Raw genomic sequence first — 22,753 nt, 5'->3', positions numbered from 1 at the left:
TGTCACTCGTCGTCGCCTTCTGCAATCGCCGCGTCCGACGGCACGTGGTGTTCGAGCTTGAGGATGTCGGGCGAGAGCTTGTTGCCGCTGAGCGTGAGTCGTCGGAGGCCGGGCGCCTTCTCGTAAGGGTTGAACGGCAGCGTCTCAATGTTGTTGCTCGCGAGCAAGAGGTGCTTGAGCTTGGGCAGGTCGCCAATGCGCTTGGCGACTTTGGTGAGTTTGTTGTTTTCTATGTTGATGACCTCCATCTTGGTGCAGCGGCCGAGGGACGCGTGGAGCTTCGTGATCGCATTGTCCTGCAAGTAGATCTTGCGCAGCGAGACGAGACCGCCGAGTCCTTTCGGCAGCGTCTCGAGGCAGTTGCCTACAGCCGACGTCCTCGTTACCCACCTTGCTATATGGACAGAGACGACCTTCCATGTGCAAAATCTCGAGCTTTGTGAGCTGGACAAACGATTTCGGCAGGCTCGTAAGTCGATTGCCCGGCATATCGAGCTCGCGGAGATGCACGAGCTGGCCGATCTCGTCCGGGAGGCTCTCAATCTGGTTGTTGTCCAGGTAGAGCTCTTCCAAGGACGTGAGTGCGAGCAGCGAGAGCGGCACCGCCTACAATTTGGGCTCGTGACACCCCCATCATGCGAGGAGCGTGCGCACCGTCAGGCGATTGCGGTGCAAGCAGAGGCCCTTGAGCTGCGAGAGCGTGCGCATGGCGTCCGGAATGCCCTCCACCGTGAGCTGGTTGTCTTCGAGATACAGCGAGTCGAGTTCTTTGAGGTCGCCGATCGAGGACGGCAGCGACGTCAGTTGGTTCTCGCGGAGGTAGAGCTCCGTGACGGCGCGGAGGTTGCCGAGCGCGTCCGGCAGCGTGCGCAGCTGGTTGCGCTCGAGGCACAGCGTCTTGAGCGCGTCGCAGAACGCTTCAATCTCAAAGAGGTCGGGCGGCAGCTCCGAGAGCTCTTTCTCCGAGAGGTCGAGCTCCTCGACGTCGTCGTCGTCGTCTTCGACCTCGATGCCAAAGCGGCTGCAGAACGCCTGGAGGCGCGGTGCCCCTTCGTCGTCGCTCATGGTAGATTTGTATCTTGCGGTTTCGCACCTCCGCTCACTACGATGTTCCTATTTCAGGTTCAACCGTTCTGCAAGGATCGATCGATACCTAGATAGGTAGATACATAGTTGGATAGAACGTTGGATAGATAGATTTGGTATTATCGATATAAACTGGCCGTCAAGAACTGCCGTCCATGGACTATGGATGGCGTAAAGGTCCTCTCCAGCACTCATAGGCACCAGTACGACTCGTACATGCGAGACCTCGTCGAGTCCTCTCGGAGCGTGATCGCACGCATGTAGGGTTCGTACTAGAGCCGAGCAGTGTTGGACCTGCATGCCATGCATATATAGTCCATGGACGTGCAGATCCAACGGCAAGGTCGCTGGTGCTTGTAGGCCTAGTCTCATGCGGCACGCGTGAAGCAGTGTTATTGGCCAAGCAAGGCCATCTCCATCTCCATCTCCAGCAGTTGCCCGAACCACCGTTTTAGCAAGGCGGCAACTGTCAGCGTCGGTTCAAGCTCGTTTCCAAAGAAGTCGCCTCCAAGCAGCACGCTCACCTTAGCTACTCCTTTTAACCCGCCCACCAGTCCCTTCTTGGGCAGCCTCCCAACACGAAGCTCGCTCTTCTCCCCACGCACTTGCGTCAGGGCGACAGACGAGAGCTCTGACTTGTATCGTCCAAGTCAAGCATAGATCCCACATCGGTTTCCTTGGCGCGTCGGTCCTTCGCCAGCCGCGCCGCTTTGGCCGCTGCGTCGTTCGGTGGGTGTACGGTGCGTCGAGTCATTTCGGCTCAACTTCTCACCCTCACCTTGATGTGTTGTACAATCATGCATGCCTCTTCTGCTTGACCAAGACGAACGCATCAAGGATGTTGCGGGCCACGTAGCATTCCGGATGGAAAAAGGTGTCTTCCTCTATGTACTATGACGTAGTACCGCACCAGGGGATCTAGGACGTGCTGGCGTCGGCGAGGCTGCTGTTGGATGCGCGCCCAAACGAGCTAAAGCTCGATTCCATCGTCATGACGGCGCCTGCAACGTTGACCGACTTGTTGCGGCGAATCACCGACTTGGTACCGTTGGGGCTGGGGTCCTTGAGCTGGCCGCCACTCGGCTTGCGCGGCAGGAGCCCCGTGAGGTTCATCGAGCTCGACGACGTGTAAAAGGACGGGACGCGGCCGAGGCTGCTCACGCCCGTGCGCTTCTCGTCTTCGATCGCTTGTTCGCCGCGCAAGTAGCGCACGGCGCGCTCCAACGCATACTCGATGCGGCACATGGTCTGGATGCGCGAGAGATGGGGCCACGTCGCGCGCTCGCCCGAGAGCACGAGCGAGTCAAACTCGCGCCGAGACGGGTTCACGAGCACGCGCTTGCACATCTCGTGGAACGACACTTGCGACGCGAGCGGGATCGTCACGTCGCCTTCGTATGTCTAACCAAAAGCCGATGCGATAATCTAGCCTCGGAAATGCAAACATCGTACCTGCGTCAATAAGGGCACGAGACCGATGCCGAAAAATTTGAGCACCGACGTGTTGAGCCCAAACTCGGCAATGTTCTTGATGTACGCCTTCATCTGCTTCTTGAGAAAGCCGAGAATGTCGCCGCCACCGAGCGACGCATAGCCGGAAATGAACTTGTAGTGGATGTTGACTTGGCTCACGATAAAGTGGTTGACGTTGAAGAGCTCACTCAACCGCTCCATGGGCAAATCGCACTCGACACTATCCCAACCATTACGTCCATCCAGATACGAGAGAATATATATACCTGCCATCGCTCCACTTGAGGCCTTCTCGGTACACGGGCACGATATTGCCATGCTACGTCAAAAGATAGTGAGATAGGCAGTCGACCAGTACTAGGAAGCGTACTTGGTCTTTGCCGAGCAGCTCCACGGGAGCAAAGATGAGCGGAATCGCACAGGACGCAAGGGACGCCGACCACACGAGTACGTTGGGCGCCGTGAGGTAGTTGAGCAGCTGCGGGTAGTCCCTACACCGCGACACCATTAGACGATTTCCACACGCTAAGATATGGGTTTCGTACGTGGACTGGGACGGCGTGACCGTGATGTTGATGATGCGGCCGGTTCGGTCGTACGCCTCACGGAACGTAAAGTCCCCCATGTTGGTTTGGAGACACTCCTTCAAAATGGCATTGTCGAGGATGTAGCCCTTGTCGAGGAAGCGCGCCGCGACGACGTACCCTTCCTGCACATTGCGGAAGGCCTGCGTGGGCAGCACGTCTTCCAGCGCTGCGAGCCACGACGGCGTGTACTGCGCAACGTCCTTGGCCGTGACGTTGGTGCCAAAGAAGCGGAGGTTGAGGGCTTCGGTCGTAAAGAGCTACACATATCCATAAGTCCTTGGCCTCACGACACACATTATACATCTTGGAGCTCGTCGTCCGTGCGCACGCCGACGCAGCCCGCGACAATCGAGCCGGCGGACGCGCCCGAGATGACGGTCGGCAGAATGTCTTCGTCCACGAGCGTCTTGATGATGCCCGAGTGGTACAAGCCAAGGCCGCCGCCGCCACTGAGCATGAGCGCCGACCGCCCATACGCATGGCGAGTCTCGCTGAAGAACGCGAGCTTGTTGTCGATGCTGAGCTCTTGCTTGCTCACGTCGTCGGCAGACCCGATCGTCGACTCGGTGCCCTTGGCCCGCAAGACGAGATCCATCGACTCGAGGATCGTGTCCAAGTACTCGTCCACGAGGTGCTTGGTGCCAACTAGACACGGCGGCGTGAGATCGTCAAATTCAAACATGTAGGACGTACTGTAGCTCACGTCGTACAGCGCGGGGTTCCCGAGGCCCCAGTGCTTGCGCAAGAGCCCTGCGCGCAGCGAAAACATAATGCCAAGCACATCCTTCTCGGCGATGAGGCGGCGGTACATGGCGATCTTCTTCTGGACGCGTTCGTAGTGGAAGAGCCCGGCGGACGGGTCCTTGCGCCACTTGTCATGGCCCTCGATGACGTCGAGCTCCGACCCAATGGTCTGCCGCTCCGAGAGCGTCTTGGCCTTTGCGAGCGCCGTGCGCAGCTTGAGGCTCCGGCGGCCTTTGGCGGACGTTTGCAGCCAGAGCTTGACGAGCTGCTGCTTGACGAGCTGCCAGAGCTCAAAGAGCATTTGCAGCGAAAAGGTCGCGACAAAGTACCGGAAGAAGACATCCGGGACCATGAGAAGGCGCACCGAGCGCCACAGCAGATGCAATAGGTTGCGCGTAAGCACGTACAGGCCTTCCTTGGTCGAGCCGCGGAAGCGCCAGTCGAGAACCAAGTTGCGCCATAGGGTGGCTTGCGACTACGCGATTGTACCTCGTTAAGCAGCGGCTTCATGCGCATGCAGGTCTACCTGGAGGCCCGTGATGTAGAGCCAGAAGCGCATGTAGTAGACGGCGGACCGCTTCAAGAGCGTCTGCTCATGGGGCCGCGCCATGCCACTCCGCTTGCTGCCGACGGCCAAGATCCAATGATGACGAAACGGGCTGGCCACCTTCGCTGGCCGCTGATTGGCGCGTTCATGTTGAACTTATATCTTTAGCGCGGGTGGTCGTTCTTTATTATGTCGTGCGTTGAACTCCATATTTGTATGGCGATTTGATTGTTGCAATAATATATTGGGTGCAAAGCATTAAAAAAGTGGAGGGAAATGGCGCTTGAAGCCAACCGCACACGAGGCGGCGGAGGCAGGCGGAGGAAGTAAGGACATGTAGTTGTCCTTCAGACGATGTATACGTAGACAAGTCGTGCTTAATAGACATACGGCTACCACTGTACTTGCTACTTTCTCAAGCAGTGTCGTCATCCTAGTGTCCTTGTGGTGGCTTTGCAGAAGCGTCGTTGGTTCAATGCTAGTTAGATCACTGATTATTTGACTTTTGATGCAAATACCACCTGCTCAACGTGTACTTTGGCGGTCTCTTGCTGCGTTTTTTGCGCGTGAGATCCCGCCCGGTGGAGCGGTGAGCACGGTTGATGTTGAAGTTGGGAGTCGGATGCTGCCCATCAGCGTGGACTCACGAGCGCTCTCGCCATGTGAAGCTAACAGTTCAAAGCTCTTGTATACCCGGGATATCTTGGCATCGAAAATGCGCATGAACAAGTTTGCTGCAAAGCGTACAATGGCGCAGGTGCTGGCTGGGAAATGGGCTCATGCGAGCGGCTGTGGCAACGGACGATCAGTGCTGACGACGGTCACGAACGTTCCTGCTGCACACGCAAGCACGCATATACACGGTTATGTTGGTGTCGTTGGCATGAGCCCTCCACGCGTGATCGATTCGACAACGAGGTGGACTTGAACGAGCTACTACATCCAGCTCTGCAGCAGTCGGTTCTTTATTATGACCTTAAAAGAAGTACTGGGCAAGATACCCACTGCCAAGCGTCGTAAGTGCGACCGAGACGAGGTTCACCTGCTCGTTCGAGAGGACATCGTAGCCGCACACGTGCCGATAGGCGAAAGGCTCGTGCGTTGCTGGTGCTGACACGATCTTTTGCGCCGACTCGTCGTACCACGTGATCTGGACCGTCGCGCCAAGCACCGAGTCCAAGACAGATCCGAGCACGCCCATGCAAAGACCAAACGGAATCGCCGGCCATTGGGGCACGCTGGACGATGCCAAGAAGATAGCGCCGTAGACGTAGAAGAGGAGCCCGATAAACGCGCCACCGGCCGCTGACGCGAGAGTGCCTACGAACGAGACGCCGCCGTTCGTGCCCGGAGGCACACGCTTGCACCAGTTGGTGATGAGGATTGGCGCGCCTGGTGCAAGCACACCAAGCTCCGACGCCCACGTATCTGCGGCGCAGCACGCATAGTGCCCAATGTAGCAGCCCCAGAGGAACGTAGCAGTCGGTCGTGCCGACGCATTCAGCGGGGCGTCGTCGAGGTAGAGGATGGCGTAGACGATGCAGACGATGCACGCGAGGAGGCTGCAGGCAAGGACTTGGCGCGCGCTGCGCTGTCCCCCTTCCTTGACAGAGGCGTCCAAGGTGGCCTTCTGTGCCTCTTGGAACGTCGTGAGCTTGGAGCCCGAAAAGTAGAAACCAAGGAGGAGGATGCCAAAGCGGTAGCCGCAGGCCATGGAGATGGCGCCGACGAGGAAGGCAGCGATGGCGCCGGAGCGATCGAGCGACTTCTTCTTGAGACCGCGCCGGGCTGCGGCAAAGCCGACGAGAACGCCGACGACCACGCGCAGGCCAAGGGTGGAGTAGGCCGTCGCGTCTGGCATGCTGCTCCTGCTTCTGCTGCCGATTCGGATTGTGAAGAAGTCCTGGTATCCGTACAGATACCGGATAAGGACGTTTTATTCAACTGTTCTAAACACATGTTTAAAACGGAATGCAACACGAGCGGTTTGAAACATGGTCGCAGTTTGGGAAGTACCCCGAAGGATCGAACAGGATGCGCCGAGTGATGGCCGCCGCCAAGAACGGCGTCGCGATCCCATGCGAGAAGGACGGCTCGGCCTTCATTCTCGCCTGCCCCAAGGGTATGCAAGCATGGCCGTTCTGGGCGACACCTCACTGGCTACGGCTAGGCGTGTACAGCGGCGCCCGCACCGTCCAGTCCAAGTTTGTGTTTGCTCTCGAGAGCCATCTGAAGCGCCTCGGTCCGTTCGCCTATGGCTACGCCTTGTCATCGTTCTTGTATTTGTAGTGCAGCCTACGCCCGGCATTGTCAAGGACGCATCTGACGACGAGCTCGTCAAGCGTATATGCGATCCTGCCCAAGCGCTGCCAGCTCATATTCTGCGCTGTAGTGATCAAGCCGCGCGTGCTCTCAACGCTGCGTGCCGCCATGCAAGACTTGCAGCGCGACAATGCGTTCCCGCCGCACCAAGAGTACAAGCTGACGCTGGTCATGCAGCCAAGCCCCGATGCAACCTCGATGTCCCAAGTCATCCAGGAACCGGTATGCATCTCGATGCATACCCACACAACAATACTTATGTATGTACACGTAGGGCAAAGGCGATGTGTTGTGCCACATTGGGCTCATGGGCTCCAAGGACGGCAAGTACATCCAGGTCGAGGTCGCGGGGACGCCGCGTAAGAACCCCCTGGTACGCCCTCTTGCGGCGCCTGCAAGTCTCCTGTCGATGCAAGTAGGTCAAGGATCTGCAGTGGGCCAAAGATCGCCAAGCGCTCTACGATGCCATGCGCCCCGACACGGAAGAGCTCGTGCTCATGGAGCCGTCCACGCGTCTCTTGTACGAAGCGTCGCAATCGAACTTTTTTGTTGTCCAAGTACTGCCAACTCGTCCATGACCGAGACCATCCCATTGTGTAACTAGGACGAGACGCTTGTGACAGCCGACGACGGAATTCTCAAGGGCACGATGCGCGACCTCGTGCTCGAGGCCTGTGACGCGCTCTCGATTCCCGTGCGCTTGACACCGCCACACATGGATGACGCGCCGCGCTGGTCGGGTGCCTTCTTGACAAGCACGTCGCGCTTTGTGCTGCCGATCCAGCATCTCATCTACGACGCCGGCGACATCACCTTTCCGCCGTGTCCGATCGTGGCCAAGCTCCAAGCCCACGTCCTTGCGACGGTCAAGTCGCATGCGACCAAGGTCTTTGACTAAGCAGCAGCAATAAGAACTAGATTGGCTTGTCCCATGAGATCGCCAACGTCGTCGCGTGCACGTAAAACGTGCGGTGGGTGTTGGGGTCGGTCACCGCGCGCCACTCGCGCAACTCGGCGGTCGTCCGCTTGGCCTTCTTGGGCTGCTGGACCTTTTTGTGTCGCTGCCACAATTGCTTGAGCCGCTTCTCGTGCAGCGGCACTTTGGTGATGACGTTCTCAGATCGCGTCACGTCTGTGACGGCGTGCACGTGGCGGTAGTCGTCGCGCAGCGCGAGTCCAATGTGCGCCCAATGGGAGGCCGACCACGCTTGGCACTTGGTCAGGAGCTGGTCCATGTACGGGTGTTGCGTGAGCCAGTGCTTGACGGCGGTCGCGGCACTGGCCTTGTCGCAGAGCCCCGTGTGGCTCTGCGCGAGGTGGAACCAATCGAGCGACCACGCATCGACGTCACTGGTCGTACTCGCGTCTTCGTCGCCCTGTTGCGCTTCGCGCACACGGCGCTTGATGGTTTGCTGAAACAAGTCTTTTGCGAGCACATATTCGCGGTGGCGAAGCGCTTTCGAAGCGAGGTCGCGCCACACAGTAGCGTGCGTGAGCCACACTTTGGTCGATCCAAACTGCAGCTGGCGACCGGAGAAGGCCCACTGCACTTTCCAGCGGCGGTACGCATCGTCAAACGCCAACGCCGCTTGGCGCGGGTCGTTCTCGAGCGTGTAGAGGCGGCCAATGAGAAAGAGGAGCTCGGCGTCGGTCCACGGCGGCGGCGGCGCCTCGAGGAGGTACACGAGGTAGTCCTTGCTCTGGTCGTAGAGCTCGAGCGACCACAAGAGCATTGCCGCACGAAAGATGACACGGGGGAGCTGCTCGAAGGTCGGAAAGCCGGAAATGACCTGCACTCACCCCATATTGCACTTGATGGTAGAGGCAGAGGACTGTACCGTCGCGAGGACCTCGGCGGCATGTTGAAGGGCCCCAGCGAGATAGAGAGCCTAAATGTCCTGTGGCATATTCATTTTCTGCTAGAGTCTTTACTTGAGCATATTCGACGAGAAACGAAGGCGACATGGAAAGCTCAACGTGCTTGCTGGCCTGCGTGTACCACACGCGGCCCATGCGGATGTCATGGTCGCGGCAATGGCGCTCGTAGAGCTGCACGTAGCACTTGGCGATCGCACGCACTACCTGCGCGCCCTTGTAGCCAGCCTCGTACGCTGCCCGGAGTTTACTTTGCGCTACATATGTATCGTTCGCTGCGGTTGTCGTGCTCGTGACGATGATGCAAAAGCACCTTTGTCAAGGTCGCCGGCACTGAGGCACACGTAGCCTTGCGTGGCGAGGCGTGCGGCCTCGATTCGTGGCAGGTACGATTGTCTAATCGCATTACAGCTCCGTCGCCGACGGATAAGAAGAGAGGGGTGCTACCGAAGACGCTGCCAACGCTCTTGCGCGTGGGTTAAAGAAGCATGCACCGCTTCCGGCGCGACCACTACAAGGCGTTTTGTCAGACAGACTATAAGTGTTTTCAAGCTGCAGCGTACACGGCGTCCACGTCACTTTTTTCCACGGGGGGTCCCCGCGAACACCCGTCACCAAGTGGATAAACTGAATGTTCCAGCGCAGGAGCGTCGGGTACGCGATGACGTAGGCCTGCAGCGTCTTTTCTTCGAGTGGTCGCCAGAACGCAAGCCCGATTTGCAACCCCCACGCTTCGAGGTCGCGCACTTGGTGACTACGAATGTCTTCGACGCACATCTCGGCCCGCCGCGTCCATTCAAGCCGCTTGAGCCGGCGCTTCTCGACGTCGGCGACGTGCTGGCGCATATGTGCCTCTTCCGCCTGCATCTTGCGACGCTCTTTGCGCTCGTGGTACTCTTCTCGGATGCGCAGTTCACGGAGCAGGCGCCGAAGACGCATCTCCTCGTTGTGCATGAGCTTGCGCGACCGGGCTTCAAAGAGGCGGTCCGCGAGCTTCTTGTTGTACGCTGCACCGCCATGAAAGCAGAGGTTGAAGCGAGCATGGTACCTTCGTCGGCCGCTTGCATCGCCCGCAGCGTCGCTGCATATTCGTCGGCCTTGCGCACGGCAGCGAGCCGTCGCTGCTCGAGCGCTTCTTCGTCGGCCATGGCCATGAGCTCTTTCGCTTCGGCGCGCGCGTCCGCGTCCAGCTGTCGCTTGCGAAGCCGCGCGGCCGCTAGATACGCCGCCTTGGCGTCGGCGTGCATCACACGACGCATCGCAGCTTCTTCTGCGTCCATTCTACAGCTCATGATGACCATCGGATGCAGCGTTTATGCAGCGTACGCGAGCCGAGCGCGGCGCTCTCGCTCGATTGTCTGTCGCAGCGGCAAGACCGCGGGGTCGAGGGCGAGCGGATCTGGCTTGGCTCGCTGCGCAGCTGCGCGCTGGGCCGCCCAGAGCTGGGCTTCGAGCTGTTTTTTCTGCTCGGTGATCAGTCGACGCATGCACCTGAGTACATTGCATCGGTGGTTATAGACCATTAGCAACTTGGTTGTACATGTCTTCGGCAAGCATGCGGTCTCGCGCCGCCTCTTCGGCGGCCAGCTCCTGGTGCTTGATGGCCCTGGCCGCGGCCAACTCGCGGGCTCTAGACCGTGCAGACGTGACGCACTCAAATACAACGTTCTTGCCGCACCGCTGCTGCTGTGCTTGGATTGCTTGCAGCTTGCGCGCTTTGCGCTGTGCCTTTTCCGCAGCTCTGGCCGCCTCTCGCGCCGCCATCCGAGCCTGCTGGATCACCGCATCGTCCTAGTCCCCGGCTCACACAATCGTTGCACGAAGGGAGCTGTGGTGGCACCTTGGATTTGGCAAGCCATGCTTGGTCACGCTCGATGCGTTCGTGCGTAGCAGCCGCGTGCACCGTGGCTTGATGCGCCACGAGTTCGTTCGCGAGCACTTTGGTGCGCGCAGCGGCGGCATCGTCCTGCGCGCGCTGCCACGCCTCCACCTTGTCGAGTTCGCCGAGGCGACGACGTTTGTCGGCCGACCGCCAGCGCTACATACCCCATGAGTGCGCTGTGTCGATGATGCGCACGCACGTCTTCTGCAATGTAGTGGCGCGTTTCCATCTCCTGGATGTGCATGGCAAGGCAGCTCTCGTCTTCTTCGCGGCGCTCGAGCAAAATTTGGCGGTAGAGGGCGGTCCCCGCCGCATGCTGCTCGGCGCGCCGACGTTCCTTGGCGTCCATCTCCTCCTTGTACCTACACGCAGTTGCAACCACGGAGATGCGAGGAGTCTAGGTACATGAGGAGGCGCTCGTTCGCTCGAAAATGACGGGCCATGGCCTCGGCCAGCAGCGTCGACTTGTGCGCCGCGTCGTCCGCGCGCACGCGCGTGAGACGCAGTGCGCGCTGGAGAGCGTAGTGGCGCTGGGCTTGCGCAATCTCGGCTTGGCGGCTCACGACAAGGGCTTGGAGCTCGTACACGGCATCGTGCAAGCGGCGAATGGTTACTGGTGCCAGCGGCGTCGTCGCCAGCATCGGGTCCATATCAACGCGTGTGTCTTCAGCCAACGAGAGAAGCCGAGCGACGGCACCGCGCATGTTGCCGTGATAAATGTAGGCCAAGCGATGCAGCGTGCCCAGCGGCGACAAGTGCCTACCGCCTCCGTTTGCCACGTCATATGACGTGGCAGCCTACCGCAAGAGCGCGCGCAGTTTGTCGCGCAAAAGGTGCCGCACACGCCGTCGACCGTCGCGGCCGCGCCACCCCGCCTGCAACGCGACAGCAACCTGCGATTCGCGTCGACGCTGGACCTCAGTCCGCGCAATGTGTCGTCGCAGCCACGCCTGGATCGTCACCTACACAGAATGCGCCATGCATCATGAGCGACCGCGCAGGACGACGGCATTCTTACGGCGGCCCACCACTGGGCAGCGCGGAGCGCGCGGCGGTCGACGCGGCCTTGTAGTGCCTGCCGCCGCGCACGAAACGCGCGTTGGATCGGTACGGCAAAGTGCGTGAGCTGCTGTAGCTGCGCGGCCTCGGCCCGGCGCCACGCCGTGTACCTAGATTACAAGCTCATCTGGCCGTGCTCCAAACACGAAACATGGTCGTTGCCGTACGTGACCCAGCGCTCGAGCGCCGACTGTGTCTTGGTGCGCGTCCAAATGCGAAAGGTGGGTGTAAACATGTACATGCTCGAGATGTTGGCGCGGACGTCGTTGAGGACGCTTTGAATCTGCTGCGTATCGCTCTCGCACGCCGCAGTGAGCTGCGCACGCTCGACACGCAGAGCCGCGAGGGCCTTTGTGGCGCGGGCGACCTGGGCATCGCGCAAGGAGACGGTCGTCGGATCGTCGTCGGGGGCGTAGACGACAGGTGCCACGGCGTCTTGCATATGGAAAGATGCGGCGGCCAAGGCGGCAACGCGGTCGTGGATCGAGGGTGGAGCGACGATTGGCTTCTTCTCGGGCGAGGCCGGGGCGAGGATCTCGCGCACCAGCTCGCGGTTGCGCAAGAGCGCTTGTGTGCTCGAACTTGTTCGTCGCAGCGCGAGGTAGTCGATCGGCTCGTGTCGAATGACCGCTTGCGGTTTGGGCAGACGGCGCGCGGCCGGCTCGAGGCTCCGAAGCTGCCCTGGCACGAGGCCACGCGGCGCCTCTCGGCGCTGACGCTTCGCAGCGATCGGTCGCCGCCGGTCGTTGGCGTTAACGTCGTCGGCCTCGCTGCGGGCGTCGACAAAGTACATGCTGTGTCCTCTCGGACGTTTCGCTCGTTTCTCACATTGCACAAGCAATAAGATGCGTAGATATCCAATATGCAAGCAATAAGATTGTGCAACGTAGAAAAAGCACCGAGACCGTTCAGGCATTTCCTCGACGAGGCACATGCGACGGCGAGACTGGAGGCTTCAGAGCCGTCGACAACTGGTGCGTCAGCCGAATGACTTGTCAGAAGAAGCACCAACTCGGTCGGTACCTGCAGTGACCGCAGAACGCAGTGTGCTGGCCACGACACCTCATCAAGGGCTCGATCGCTTGGCTTGAAGTGGCAAAGCTTTAAATACTGAGGTCTTCACGAGGCGTATCAGAATCTACTGTGTTGGTCGCACAAAGGGCTCGACGCTTCAACCTCCTCGCGCTCCGTCACGAGTGCGCGGCTGAACAACGTGCGACCCTGGCAAGTCGAATCGCATGGGAGCAGGGCTCTCGCCGGCAAGAACGAATAGGAGCAAATATACAAATATATTCATAAACTCATAGACTCATATGCGTCGATTTGGTAGGACCCAGGGTACGACCCCTAAACATGCTTGTCCGTCGGACGAAGAAGGTGGGGACTGAACATGTCGCTGCGAAAACCAACGTCGATTCTATCACACATGCCGCCACCAAGGTTTGTACAGGTAGCCGTCATCGATGGCGATGGGCGAAGGGACATGGAGCGCACACGACAAGCTCTAAAGCCGTCCAAGATGCTTGGCCACCGGCGGTGATATCTTGCAGAAATGGAAGTTTGCGTGCGTCTAGCCAACGTATAGCTATCCACCGCCCCGATGCATTTAAATACGATGGCTTCGCTTACAAATCGCAAGCTATTTTAATCGAATGAACAAGATACGCTGGACATGACACGGGGAGATGACACAACTGGACAAGGCAAGGGCAAAGTCAAAGTCAACGATGGCCGACAGCGACAGCGACGACGAGCTCATGCGCGCGCTCCGCGGAGGCGGCATGAAGTCCGCCGAGTGCTCGTACTGCCAGACCGATGGGGCCAAGCTACCCTGCTCCAAGTGCCACCAGGCCATGTACTGCGACGACGTACGTCGAGCTCTGCCAGGAAGCAACCCTCATGTGGCGTCTAGACCTGCTTGCGCCGCCACTTCAAAGCGCACCGCGACCACTGCATCCAGGGTACGTCTCTCCTTGGCAACGACACGCGACTCATGGCGACGTAGTCTACCTCAAGGAAGACAGCGAGGACGAGGAAGAGAGCGAAGAGGAGGAAGACGACGACGAAGAAGAAAAGGCCAATGCAGCCTCGTCGTTTGTGAAGCGACAGAGCTCGCGCTCCATCGGTATAAAGTGCTTTCTTCTCATGCGTGTGCGACGCCGTCTTGCTGGCTTAGGTGGCCCCGTCATGATGGGCATTCCCGGCCTGACCGAGGAGCAAGTGGCGACGCTCATCAAGCTCTCGACCAAGTCCAATGACGTCGGCAAGCAGCAAAAGGAGATTTCGCATCTCAAGGCGCAGATCGAAGAGATGCTCAAGTCGCAAGAGTCGATCGCGCAGATCGCCAAGGCCAACCAGATCAAGCCCGAGCACGTGCTCTCCAAGTCATCGTCCATCAAGCAGAAGGAGCTCGACTTGCTCATGCACAAGCTCGAGGCGCTCGAGCAGCGCGCGAGTTTTGCGCCGTCGACGATGGGTGCGCCGCAAATGCTGCCACTGGCTATCGCACCGGTGATCTACCACCCGCTACTCGTCAAGGACGACGACAAATTCAAAAAGTACTTCAAACTCCAAGCCATGTCGATGCCGTCGGACCAGATCAAGGCCAAGATGGAAGTCGATGGCGTCGACCCGGGGCTCCTCGACACCCCCCACGCCGTCTCCCCCAACGACCCCGGCGTACGAATATCGGTAAGACCTGTGGTCAATGTCCGGCTGTAGGCACCGCCCGGGGCCTATGTACCATTGACGGTCGGGAACGACCCCAAGTATAAAAAGTTCTTCAAGCTGCTTGCGATGCACATGCCCGTCGACCAAATCAAGATGAAGATGGAAGCGGAGAAGCTCGATCCGTCGTTGCTCGACCACCCAGAAGCCGTCTCGCCCAACGATCCTGGCGTGCGTCGACATCTTCCTGCATGCATCGTCCAGTGAAATATGTTGTTGATTGCGTAGCCGCCGATGCTGGCGCCGCCGTCGCCGCCCATGACGCCGCCGATGCAGCCGATGGTCACATATGTCCCGCTGCTCGTCAAGGACGACCCTGCGTTCAAAAAGTTTTTCAAACTGCTGACGATGGGTATGCCCAAAGAACAAGCGCAGCTCAAAATGAAAGCCGGGGGCTTGGACGGCGCGCTCCTCGAGACGCCGGACGCTGTCTCGCCCAACGATCCCGGGGTACATCTTCCTTTTGTGTTTGTACATGAGTGCTTACAATGTGCGTAGCCGCCGCCCGCACCAACCCGTGGCAGCTTTAGCATGTCCGCCCCGGCGTCCGTCGGCGGCATCTCGATGGACCAGCTCTTCGCCATGGTGATGCAACACCAACAGATGATCCAGCAGGGCAACTTTGCAGCGTCGGGCTCACGGACGCCACCGCACGAAGGCGGTGGTGGCCCGCCCGCGCGGTCTGTCAAGGACCAAATGGCGGCCGAGCTCGCGGCGGCGTCGAGTGCAGTCGACGATATTTTCGGCGAAGACACGGTCAAAGCGACGGGCGGCGGCATGTCCATGGTCGAGCAGGTGCGCCAGAAACAGCGCAGAGAGACCGTGGAGAGAAGATGTATTGTGTGTAGCTCGAGAAGAAGGCGCGGAAGGAGTCGAACAAGAAGCTGGTCGACAACATTGCAGCCATCAACGCGACGATCCACGAGCTCGTGACGATCAAGTTCAAGGACGAAGCCGTACGCTCCTCTACGTTCCACAGCACCAACGTCCTCTCTCTTGACTAGCATGCCATTGCCTACTCGACCGACGTCTCGAACAAGGTTCCTCGTCCCTCCTGGATATGCTCTCTCACGCCCATGTAGCTCGAAGGCTATGGGCTGGCGCTGGGCGTCGACGCCAACCAAACGTGGTCGGCGCGGTACGACCGTTCTCGAGTCATCAATTGCTCAGGAGAGGTCGTAGGCTGCTCATCAAGAACAAGGACACGCGCGACTGGTACTTTTCTGAAGCCGAGCGGCTCGCGGCGGGCCACGCGTACCTCCGGCTCTGGTATCTCCAAGCGCTATCGACCGACATTGTGCAGTTGCGCTCCAAGACGGACCAGATCAAGAACGCACCGGGCGTCATCCAGTCGAAGAACAAGGTTGACATCATTGACAAGTTTACGACGCTCCTCAAAGAAGCGGTACAAACCATGGTTTCCACCACGACCAAATGTACAATATTGTCCAAATTAGGTGAAACTCAAACACAAGATTTTCAAAAACAGCGCATTCAACGACCAGTTGACCCAAATGGCGACGCAAAAGATCCCGCAATCGTACGACGCGCACGGCCAAGCGCTCACGGACGCCGCGGCGATTCTGGCGAATGCGGCGTTGGACATGGCGGACGACGAGCTCCGTGTGCTCGAGCGGACGCTGCGCGCCAAGAAGATTCGAGCGTCGACGGCCGTCCATGTCGGTGAAAAGGCCGTGCAGTTTGTGGGCATTGTCAAGAAGCTCGGGGTGTCGCCAGGCTTGTTGGCACCTGCAATTGACCGCGTCGCAGGCCTCGAGACGGTCGTCGCAGCCGTCAAGGCCGAGTACTTTGCCGAGAAGGAAGAAGAAGAGGAAGACGACGTGTTGTAGTGTAGTATGGCTTAGGCCTTTGCCGTCGAGCTAAATAACGATCGGAAGAGCTCGTCAATGTCCATGTTGGTCTTGTATCGGAGCGTCGGGTCCGGGAACATGAAATGCTGGAGCTTGGGCATCACCGTGTACTTGACGACACGGCCCTTGCTCGCCTTGCGGTTCACAATCTTCTTCTTGCGCTTGAGCTTCAAGCTCGCGCCGAGGTTGGCGTCGAGCCCGTTTGCGCCGTTTTCAATGTACTCTTTCAGGAGCTGCTGGTAAAACTCGCGGTCGTCGTACTGGAGGTCCTCGATCGCCTCCGAGTCGGTCGCGTCGTCAGCCGACGAGACGTCGCGGGCCGGGTGCGCCTTGCGCCGAATGCGCTGCGGGTCCGCGAGGACTGCGTCCACCTGCACGAGCACGTCCTGGTTGACGGCCTTGAACTTCTTGGCCGCGACACCGTCCGCCTGCCGCGCGTACTTGTTGAGAATCGACTGGTACTGCGGCAGCGCGGCCGCCGACTCGTCGACACAGCCTTGCCACATGTCATCAGCCGCGTCCATCGAGCGCTTGCTGCTGCTAGAAAACTCAGGCAGCGTGTACATCTCCTGCTGCATCGCATGCATCGTGGTCATGCAGCCCCGGAGCTGCGCCGCGAGCGCCGATCGCTTCGCCGACTCGTCGTCTGAGCCCGAGACGCCGACGCCATTGATGGTCGCAATAAGCTGCTTGATCGCGATCTGGAGCTCCAAGCAGCGCTCCCAAATCATCTTTTGGTGGTGCACGTGCTTGGCTTTGTGCTGCTGCGTCTCGATGTCCTTGGCGCGCATGAGCACGGCCGCGTCTTCTTCTTCGAGGGCGCGAATGACATCGTCGACGTCGCCGCCGCCACCGACGGCCGAGGAGTCTTCGTCGTCCTCTTCGCTTTCGTCTTCCTCTTCCTCTTCTTCAAGGTCGCTGCCGCTTTGGTCGTCGCCGTCCGAGCCCGCGAACGGCTCGCCTTCGGACCACTCGTCCTGCATCTCGCGCTCAAGGTCTTCTTCGTCATCTTCATCGTCGCTCTTGAGGTCGGTGCGGCGAACAACCTTGCCCTCGTACGCCGGGTCGGCGTCGTCAAAGTTGGAGTTGCGCACGCGCAGCGACGACGCGGGGCGCATGGCGACGTCGTCGTTGTCGTCGTCGTCATGGCCATTGGCCTCGCTCTCCGAGCCTGAGTGGGTCGCGGCTGCGGTACCGTCGTCGTACTCGTCGTCGTCGACCGTGAAGACGCGCTTGCTCTTGGCGAGCCCCTTCATGCGCCCGACCATCGGATAGAAATGCTTCAACCTCCAATACGAGTGGAAACCGGTCGGCGTCAATTCATTGGTCGGAAGCGGCGCCACTGCTTTTTTACATTCTTATTTTTATAAATTTTAATGTTTCATACAACAAGCAAGCTTTATGCGTCAAGTTGCATTTTATTTTCACACCAATAAGATCCATAGCATTTAAATATTTCGGCGGCGAGCCGAGCCGACCCCGAGCTGGCAGCAGCAGCTGTAGCCCATGGCCGCCGCAGCAGCAGCAGAGGCCGAGGGCAGGCGCCACATGGGTCCTACGCTGCACGTGGGGCGCAAGGAGACATCCTCGGAAGCCGCGGGCCCAGCGACAGGCGCCAAGACGATAAAGTTGCATTTCGTGCTTGGACGGTCCAACCCTCGGGCCATGGGCTCCACAAGCCGCAAGCGATCGCACGAAGACATGCCAGACTCGATATAGTCGCTAGGGTTACTCGAGAGCTAATGGCAGCGCGATCGCGAAAGAACAAAGAGGACCGGATGTAGGGTACGACGTCGAACAAAGGGTTGGCTTTGCTCTCAATTATGTGTTCCAATTGATCAAGACAAGTTCCGACCGGCAAATTTACTTGTCGGCGTTGGCCTTCTCGGCGGCCTTCTTCTTGCGGAGACCGACGAGGCGAGCGTCGGCCTTGGCAAGGCGGAGGGTCTTGACGACCGACTCGTTCTTCATGGCGTCGGTGATCTTGGCCGTGGCGACTTCCGTCGAGGCACGGGCAATCGGGAAGAGGGCACCCGTGTGCTGGACGGCAGCCTTGATGTCCTCGACCGAGGCATCGCCCTGCTTGGGCTTCGAGGCGCGCTTGCGCGGGAAGACAACAAGCTTCGACTTGTAGGCCTTAAGGCGCTGGACGTTGGCCTGGAGCGACTCGACCGACTTGTTGGTGCGGCGGTAGTCGACGGCAATGCCGATCGAGAGGGCCTGCTTGCGCGAGATGCCAGCTTCCTTCAACTCATCCAAGGTGAAGCCACGGCCGGCACGGACCTTCGAGCCGTACTTGACCGTGGGGCAGTGGACAGCCGGGCGGAGGAGACCAGCAGCCGGGCGCGGGGCAATGGCCGCAGCCTTGGCCTTACGAGTCAGGCGGCGCGACTTCTTCTTCGCGGCCTGGTCGAACCACGTCTTGATGCGGTTCTGCCAGTCCTTGTGGAAGTGGCCATTCGGGATCACGTTGTTGTGCTTGACCATGGTTGACTACACAGATCATGAGCCTCCTGCGTCGTCGGCCAGGCGGCCATCATGCCCGGCAACTTGCGTTTCTTACCTTATTACAAGTTAAATTGGAACTTAAAACCCGGTCGTATACGTTGATACAAGTCGGCGCCCAAAAGAGAGCCGCAGCCAACCACACCAAGGACCAGTCATCCCTCGCGGCCAGTAAAATCCAACGGCCAATCACATTGCGCAGCAATCCTCTCAGAATGCATATTTAGCACGGGCGCATCCGGATACCACGATGCACCTTTGGAACCTTATACACAAGCGCCATTTTGCACGCGGCCAGCGCTGCGGCGGCAGAAGGCGCGCTGCAGCCCGTCGATCGCGACGCATTCCGTGCAATGCTTGCACATGTAGGCTGCCTGCTACGCCCGACGCAGTACGCTGGTGCAGCGGACAGGTACAGTATCTCGCAAGAGCTACGGCCCGCGATGGCAAGAGCACGGGCAAGCAGCGAGCCAAGAGTCGAATGAGCGATGGCGAGTGCATGCGACGTCTCTTGTAGTGGCAGCGACAACCTTATGATGCTGCGATCGAGTTAATGGAATGGTCGCGGACGAGGTTGGCGGAGACCTGCTGCAGAGACTGCAGACGCCTCGTCTTGGTTGCACAAGGCCGCCTCTTCGTCCTCCATCTCCTGTTCTCGGACTGAACCTGACTTACGAACGCACGGCACATGGTATGGTTCCAGGACATCAGAAAAGACAAGCGACACTTTCTCTTGCAGCTCGTATCGCCGGAGCGTTGCGAGCTTCAGCGAAGGTCCAAAGGGCTTGCGTCTCGCCTGCAGAGGACCCGAGATGGGCTGGAACGTGCGTGGACGCCCCAGTGGTGTTATTGCTGCCACCGCTGTCACTATCAATAACACTCGAAGGCAGAATGCATTGAGAGGCGTCGACGCATCTCGCCGAACGCGAATCTCGCTCACAGGCAGCTGAAGACTCGTTGGACGTCCAGCGTTGATGCATGCAAGGTAGTCTGTCCAGGGAACCCTAATGAACGGGCGCCAAAAGATATTCCGTGCTTTGATTTCGCATCCGACTGGCGTAGAAAGCGCCAGGATTTCATTCTTCCTTGCAGCTGCTGCCGTACAATCTTGAGAGGTCCCTGGACTCGTATCAAAGCAAGTAGTCTACATCGCTTGATGGCCACGTCCACGCGACGTCAATGCGATGGTGGAATCGTCCAGGATAATATACCTACACGCACGAGTACCTTGGCGCGTCCAACTGCTCAAACGCATTGCCTCCATAAAAAGCGCGCGCGCAAATTTTGACCGGATTTGCCGTGTCCATGCTCCGATATATGCCCGTCGAGAACAGCGTCGGTGGCACCAAGCCACTACGCTTGCAGTGCGCACACGAACAGCAAGCGACGACGCAAGCTTGCGGGAGGTCGCCCGTGCGTTGGAATCGCGATCGACGGATGCGATCGCGTGGCTTCTCCGCCCATCAAGCCGGGCGAGATGTGCGTTATGCGCAGGCAATCACCGAAGGCACCGAAGCAGCCTCTGTCGCATGCTGGGATCGATTTCTGAAGCGCACGTTCTATAATTTGAGCTATAATTTGTCCAACACCCCATCGTCAACAACGAGGGATCCGTATCCACCGAACGCGCACCTGCCATGCTGCGTATCTCTGGCAAGGGTCCTGGTTCGATCCATGGGGCGCGACAATAGCGGACATCTCGCTATTCCCAGATTCCCACATTCCCACGTATCAGTCTTTGGCTTGTGGCAAGGCTCCGACCTCGCGGACGGCCTCGGGACCAGGTGTGGACTCGAAATTTCAACAAACCTGCACCTGACATGCTGCAAATACATACGTGCACTGGTCGTCGACCAATGAAAACACCGCCTGCTAAATCCCTCGCATGGGATTGGACAAATCCGTGGACGCACGCGACGTGGATATCCTGATGCCATTCCAACGCTTGGCAACCCAGATGCGATGGCTGCTCAAAGTGCAATTTGACGCGATGAGCGTACTCGCCTTCCTCCTCATGCCCCAGGAGCCTACCCCCACGACGTTGACGGCCAAGCCAACTAAGTCAAAGGGCTGGCCATGGCGCCGACTCCGCCGCCGCGTCTCCAACGTAAGCGAGCCATCCCAGGTGCCGTGCGCGGCCGGGCACAAGCCAGCGCCGGTCACAGCCTCCCGACACATTACGATTGCCTACAAGAAGCACGACCTGTCCAAGCGACGAGAACGCTCGAGTCTTATTGGGGGTCACTACGTGCCGTGGACATCCGCCGAGCGCGCGTACTGGAAGTTTGAACGACAATGGTTCATGGTGTGCTCGCCCATCGACGAAGAGAACCCGGCCGTGTGCGACGCGTGCCAGTCGCGTGCGTTCGAGCTCTCGACAAACAAAATATGGATCTCCAAGACCTTGCCGTCGCTGCGACGACCTCTGGTGAACGCGCGTCGCCACTAATTTATAGGTAATCAATCGTTTAGTACAAAAGTACCTTTGTATAAAAATTTATGCAAACACAAAGCTGTCTGCGTTAAGAGGTATCTTTGTCCGACGTCATCAAAGAAATCAACGAATACTGGTCGTCCGGACGAGATTCGTGGATGCGGGCGCAAAATTTGGACGAGACTGACGACTGTGTCGAGAAGCTTCCACCTCGCACCTGCCCGACGACGCGCGGCCTATAAACCATCGCGGTAGTGCAAGATAAAGGGCAAGAGCAAAACGACTTCAGGCGCCTTGTCTTGACGCAAACAACACGCGCGTGGCTGCCTCCTCGTGGATCGGCAACCTTCGAGCAAATCACAAGAATATGATCGCAACCATACAACCTGACTTCCAGTATCCTGCACGACAAAAGATAGAAGAAGATGCCCAACTGCTCGTATATTACTTGTACACATATGAGAGGAACCGTGCAACCGCCCGATAGCGAGCTCCGCCCGACCTCTCGTGTTTGCGAGCCTGTGGCGCATCAGCGCAATTTAGGATGATGTTGGATCCGAGCACGTCCACTTCAACAAAATCAAGGTCCGAGCGCTGATCGCTCGCGGGCTCACGATATGATCCTGCTTGGGATCACGGCGTACAGGAAAGCTCTACCAATCGCACCGTCTTGGGTTCATCCATGACTTGTCGAGCTTAATAACCTGGCACTGCGACATGTGCCAGCCGTGATGTCGAAGAATACTAGAAAAAATACAGCGCGCCATTTGGTCAACAGCTTGCATAAAATGACTTCAACGTTGAGTGAAAATGCAATAAAATACCAAGTGATCGGCGACCGGCTATCAGAACTGAACCGTTTGGCGCGCGAGTAAAAATCCGTGTGGAAATCCGAAAGCGTGGGATCCAGCAAGCAATCCAGGTTCAAACATAAAGGAATTTGTATGCTGCACGCGAAAAGGCGGCGAAAAGCGCAATAAAATACCATGCCAACTGGAGATTGCTCACCCGATGACGCTGAATTCGACTGCGACGTGGTGGTGGTCATGGCTCATCACTTTGCCTTTGGATCTCTTCCAACCACATCCATTCTACCATGGCCATTGTCCTCGCCAAGATGTTCCAGAAGAAGCCCAAGATAGGTTTGAAGGACGTCGAGACCAATAAGCCGCGCGGCGGTCTGCGCTGGACGACCAAAAAGTGCCACCCGTACAAGCCGATCGACGACACGCCGAGCTGCTGCAAGGCGCGCCTCGCGTCGGAGCAGGTGCTGCCGCAGTACGAGCTCGGCGCGCCGGATGTGACGATTTCGCACCGCTTTATTGACCGGCCGCGCGTCCGCATGCACAAACTCGCAACGATCGTCGGCGGCCACAAGGTGCCGTTCTCAGAGCTTGAGCTCGACTACTGGAAGGCCGATTTTGAGCACAAGAACACGCTCACCGCGATCGCTGAAGAAGACAAGTCGACGTGCGAGTGCTGCATGGCGGTCGCCTTCTCGTCCAACGCGCGCAACGTGTGCATTGCGCTCACCAAAGTCTCGCGCCGCCGCCGCGCCTAGACACCTCATTTCTTATTTCCACTTACTTGCCCAATACAAGTGCTATTTATTGTCGACGTCGCGTTGTGTATATTTAGACA

At 58.7% G+C, this 22,753-nt stretch overlaps 10 protein-coding genes across 10 annotated transcripts; 4 read left to right on the top strand and 6 right to left on the bottom strand.

The window, feature by feature from the left end:
• On the bottom strand, window positions 1-1,103 carry SDRG_08989 (hypothetical protein). Its single transcript, XM_008614897.1, has 3 exons — window positions 655-1,103; window positions 414-606; window positions 1-364 (listed from the first exon to the last, which is right to left on the bottom strand). The coding sequence occupies exons 1-3, from the start codon at window positions 1,063-1,065 to the stop codon at window positions 3-5; spliced, it is 966 nt and encodes a 321-aa protein (XP_008613119.1). The 5' UTR covers window positions 1,066-1,103; the 3' UTR covers window positions 1-2.
• Window positions 1,104-1,923: 820 nt separating this feature from the next.
• Window positions 1,924-4,533, bottom strand: SDRG_08988 (hypothetical protein). The gene is made up of 8 exons (XM_008614896.1): window positions 4,417-4,533; window positions 3,840-4,365; window positions 3,448-3,791; window positions 3,105-3,403; window positions 2,930-3,050; window positions 2,826-2,878; window positions 2,539-2,779; window positions 1,924-2,487 (listed from the first exon to the last, which is right to left on the bottom strand). Exons 1-8 carry the CDS (start codon window positions 4,498-4,500, stop codon window positions 2,005-2,007), a joined length of 2,151 nt encoding a protein of 716 aa, XP_008613118.1. The 5' UTR covers window positions 4,501-4,533; the 3' UTR covers window positions 1,924-2,004.
• An 823-nt stretch (window positions 4,534-5,356) lies between these two features.
• Window positions 5,357-6,327, bottom strand: SDRG_08987 (hypothetical protein). The gene has a single exon (XM_008614895.1). The coding sequence runs from the start codon at window positions 6,296-6,298 to the stop codon at window positions 5,414-5,416; it is 885 nt and encodes a 294-aa protein (XP_008613117.1). The 5' UTR covers window positions 6,299-6,327; the 3' UTR covers window positions 5,357-5,413.
• Window positions 6,328-6,471: 144 nt separating this feature from the next.
• SDRG_08986 (hypothetical protein) lies at window positions 6,472-7,657 on the top strand (the record flags this gene model as incomplete). The annotated part of the gene is made up of 7 exons (XM_008614894.1): window positions 6,472-6,559; window positions 6,608-6,679; window positions 6,727-6,780; window positions 6,830-6,981; window positions 7,034-7,132; window positions 7,179-7,316; window positions 7,364-7,657. 7 exons carry the CDS (start codon window positions 6,472-6,474, stop codon window positions 7,655-7,657), a joined length of 897 nt encoding a protein of 298 aa, XP_008613116.1.
• On the bottom strand, window positions 7,637-12,843 carry SDRG_08985 (hypothetical protein). Its single transcript, XM_008614893.1, has 16 exons — window positions 11,743-12,843; window positions 11,535-11,685; window positions 11,318-11,478; window positions 10,922-11,275; window positions 10,716-10,878; window positions 10,475-10,672; window positions 10,313-10,425; window positions 10,175-10,264; window positions 9,961-10,125; window positions 9,683-9,915; window positions 9,198-9,641; window positions 9,082-9,145; window positions 8,948-9,030; window positions 8,692-8,891; window positions 8,598-8,648; window positions 7,637-8,549 (listed from the first exon to the last, which is right to left on the bottom strand). The coding sequence occupies exons 1-16, from the start codon at window positions 12,507-12,509 to the stop codon at window positions 7,674-7,676; spliced, it is 4,113 nt and encodes a 1,370-aa protein (XP_008613115.1). The 5' UTR covers window positions 12,510-12,843; the 3' UTR covers window positions 7,637-7,673.
• Window positions 12,844-13,302: 459 nt separating this feature from the next.
• Window positions 13,303-16,152, top strand: SDRG_08984 (hypothetical protein; the record flags this gene model as incomplete). Its single annotated transcript, XM_008614892.1, has 12 exons — window positions 13,303-13,443; window positions 13,488-13,536; window positions 13,581-13,700; window positions 13,752-14,254; window positions 14,297-14,473; window positions 14,531-14,752; window positions 14,801-15,097; window positions 15,151-15,258; window positions 15,307-15,342; window positions 15,385-15,440; window positions 15,485-15,707; window positions 15,760-16,152. 12 exons carry the CDS (start codon window positions 13,303-13,305, stop codon window positions 16,150-16,152), a joined length of 2,325 nt encoding a protein of 774 aa, XP_008613114.1.
• SDRG_08983 (hypothetical protein) lies at window positions 16,126-17,483 on the bottom strand. The gene has a single exon (XM_008614891.1). It carries the CDS (start codon window positions 17,439-17,441, stop codon window positions 16,164-16,166), a length of 1,278 nt encoding a protein of 425 aa, XP_008613113.1. The 5' UTR covers window positions 17,442-17,483; the 3' UTR covers window positions 16,126-16,163.
• Window positions 17,484-17,867: 384 nt separating this feature from the next.
• SDRG_08982 (50S ribosomal protein L13e) lies at window positions 17,868-18,883 on the bottom strand. The gene is made up of 2 exons (XM_008614890.1): window positions 18,737-18,883; window positions 17,868-18,666 (listed from the first exon to the last, which is right to left on the bottom strand). Exon 2 carries the CDS (start codon window positions 18,658-18,660, stop codon window positions 18,037-18,039), a length of 624 nt encoding a protein of 207 aa, XP_008613112.1. The 5' UTR covers window positions 18,661-18,666; window positions 18,737-18,883; the 3' UTR covers window positions 17,868-18,036.
• A 1,708-nt stretch (window positions 18,884-20,591) lies between these two features.
• On the top strand, window positions 20,592-21,210 carry SDRG_08981 (hypothetical protein). The gene has a single exon (XM_008614889.1). It carries the CDS (start codon window positions 20,609-20,611, stop codon window positions 21,125-21,127), a length of 519 nt encoding a protein of 172 aa, XP_008613111.1. The 5' UTR covers window positions 20,592-20,608; the 3' UTR covers window positions 21,128-21,210.
• An 897-nt stretch (window positions 21,211-22,107) lies between these two features.
• On the top strand, window positions 22,108-22,729 carry SDRG_08980 (hypothetical protein). The gene has a single exon (XM_008614888.1). It carries the CDS (start codon window positions 22,209-22,211, stop codon window positions 22,671-22,673), a length of 465 nt encoding a protein of 154 aa, XP_008613110.1. The 5' UTR covers window positions 22,108-22,208; the 3' UTR covers window positions 22,674-22,729.
• Window positions 22,730-22,753: the final 24 nt, after the last annotated feature.

The sequence above is a fragment of the Saprolegnia diclina genome (genome assembly GCF_000281045.1).
Source record: "Saprolegnia diclina VS20 unplaced genomic scaffold supercont1.28, whole genome shotgun sequence".
Lineage (NCBI taxonomy): Eukaryota > Oomycota > Saprolegniomycetes > Saprolegniales > Saprolegniaceae > Saprolegnia > Saprolegnia diclina.
This window is presented reverse-complemented; position numbering and strand designations above follow the sequence as displayed.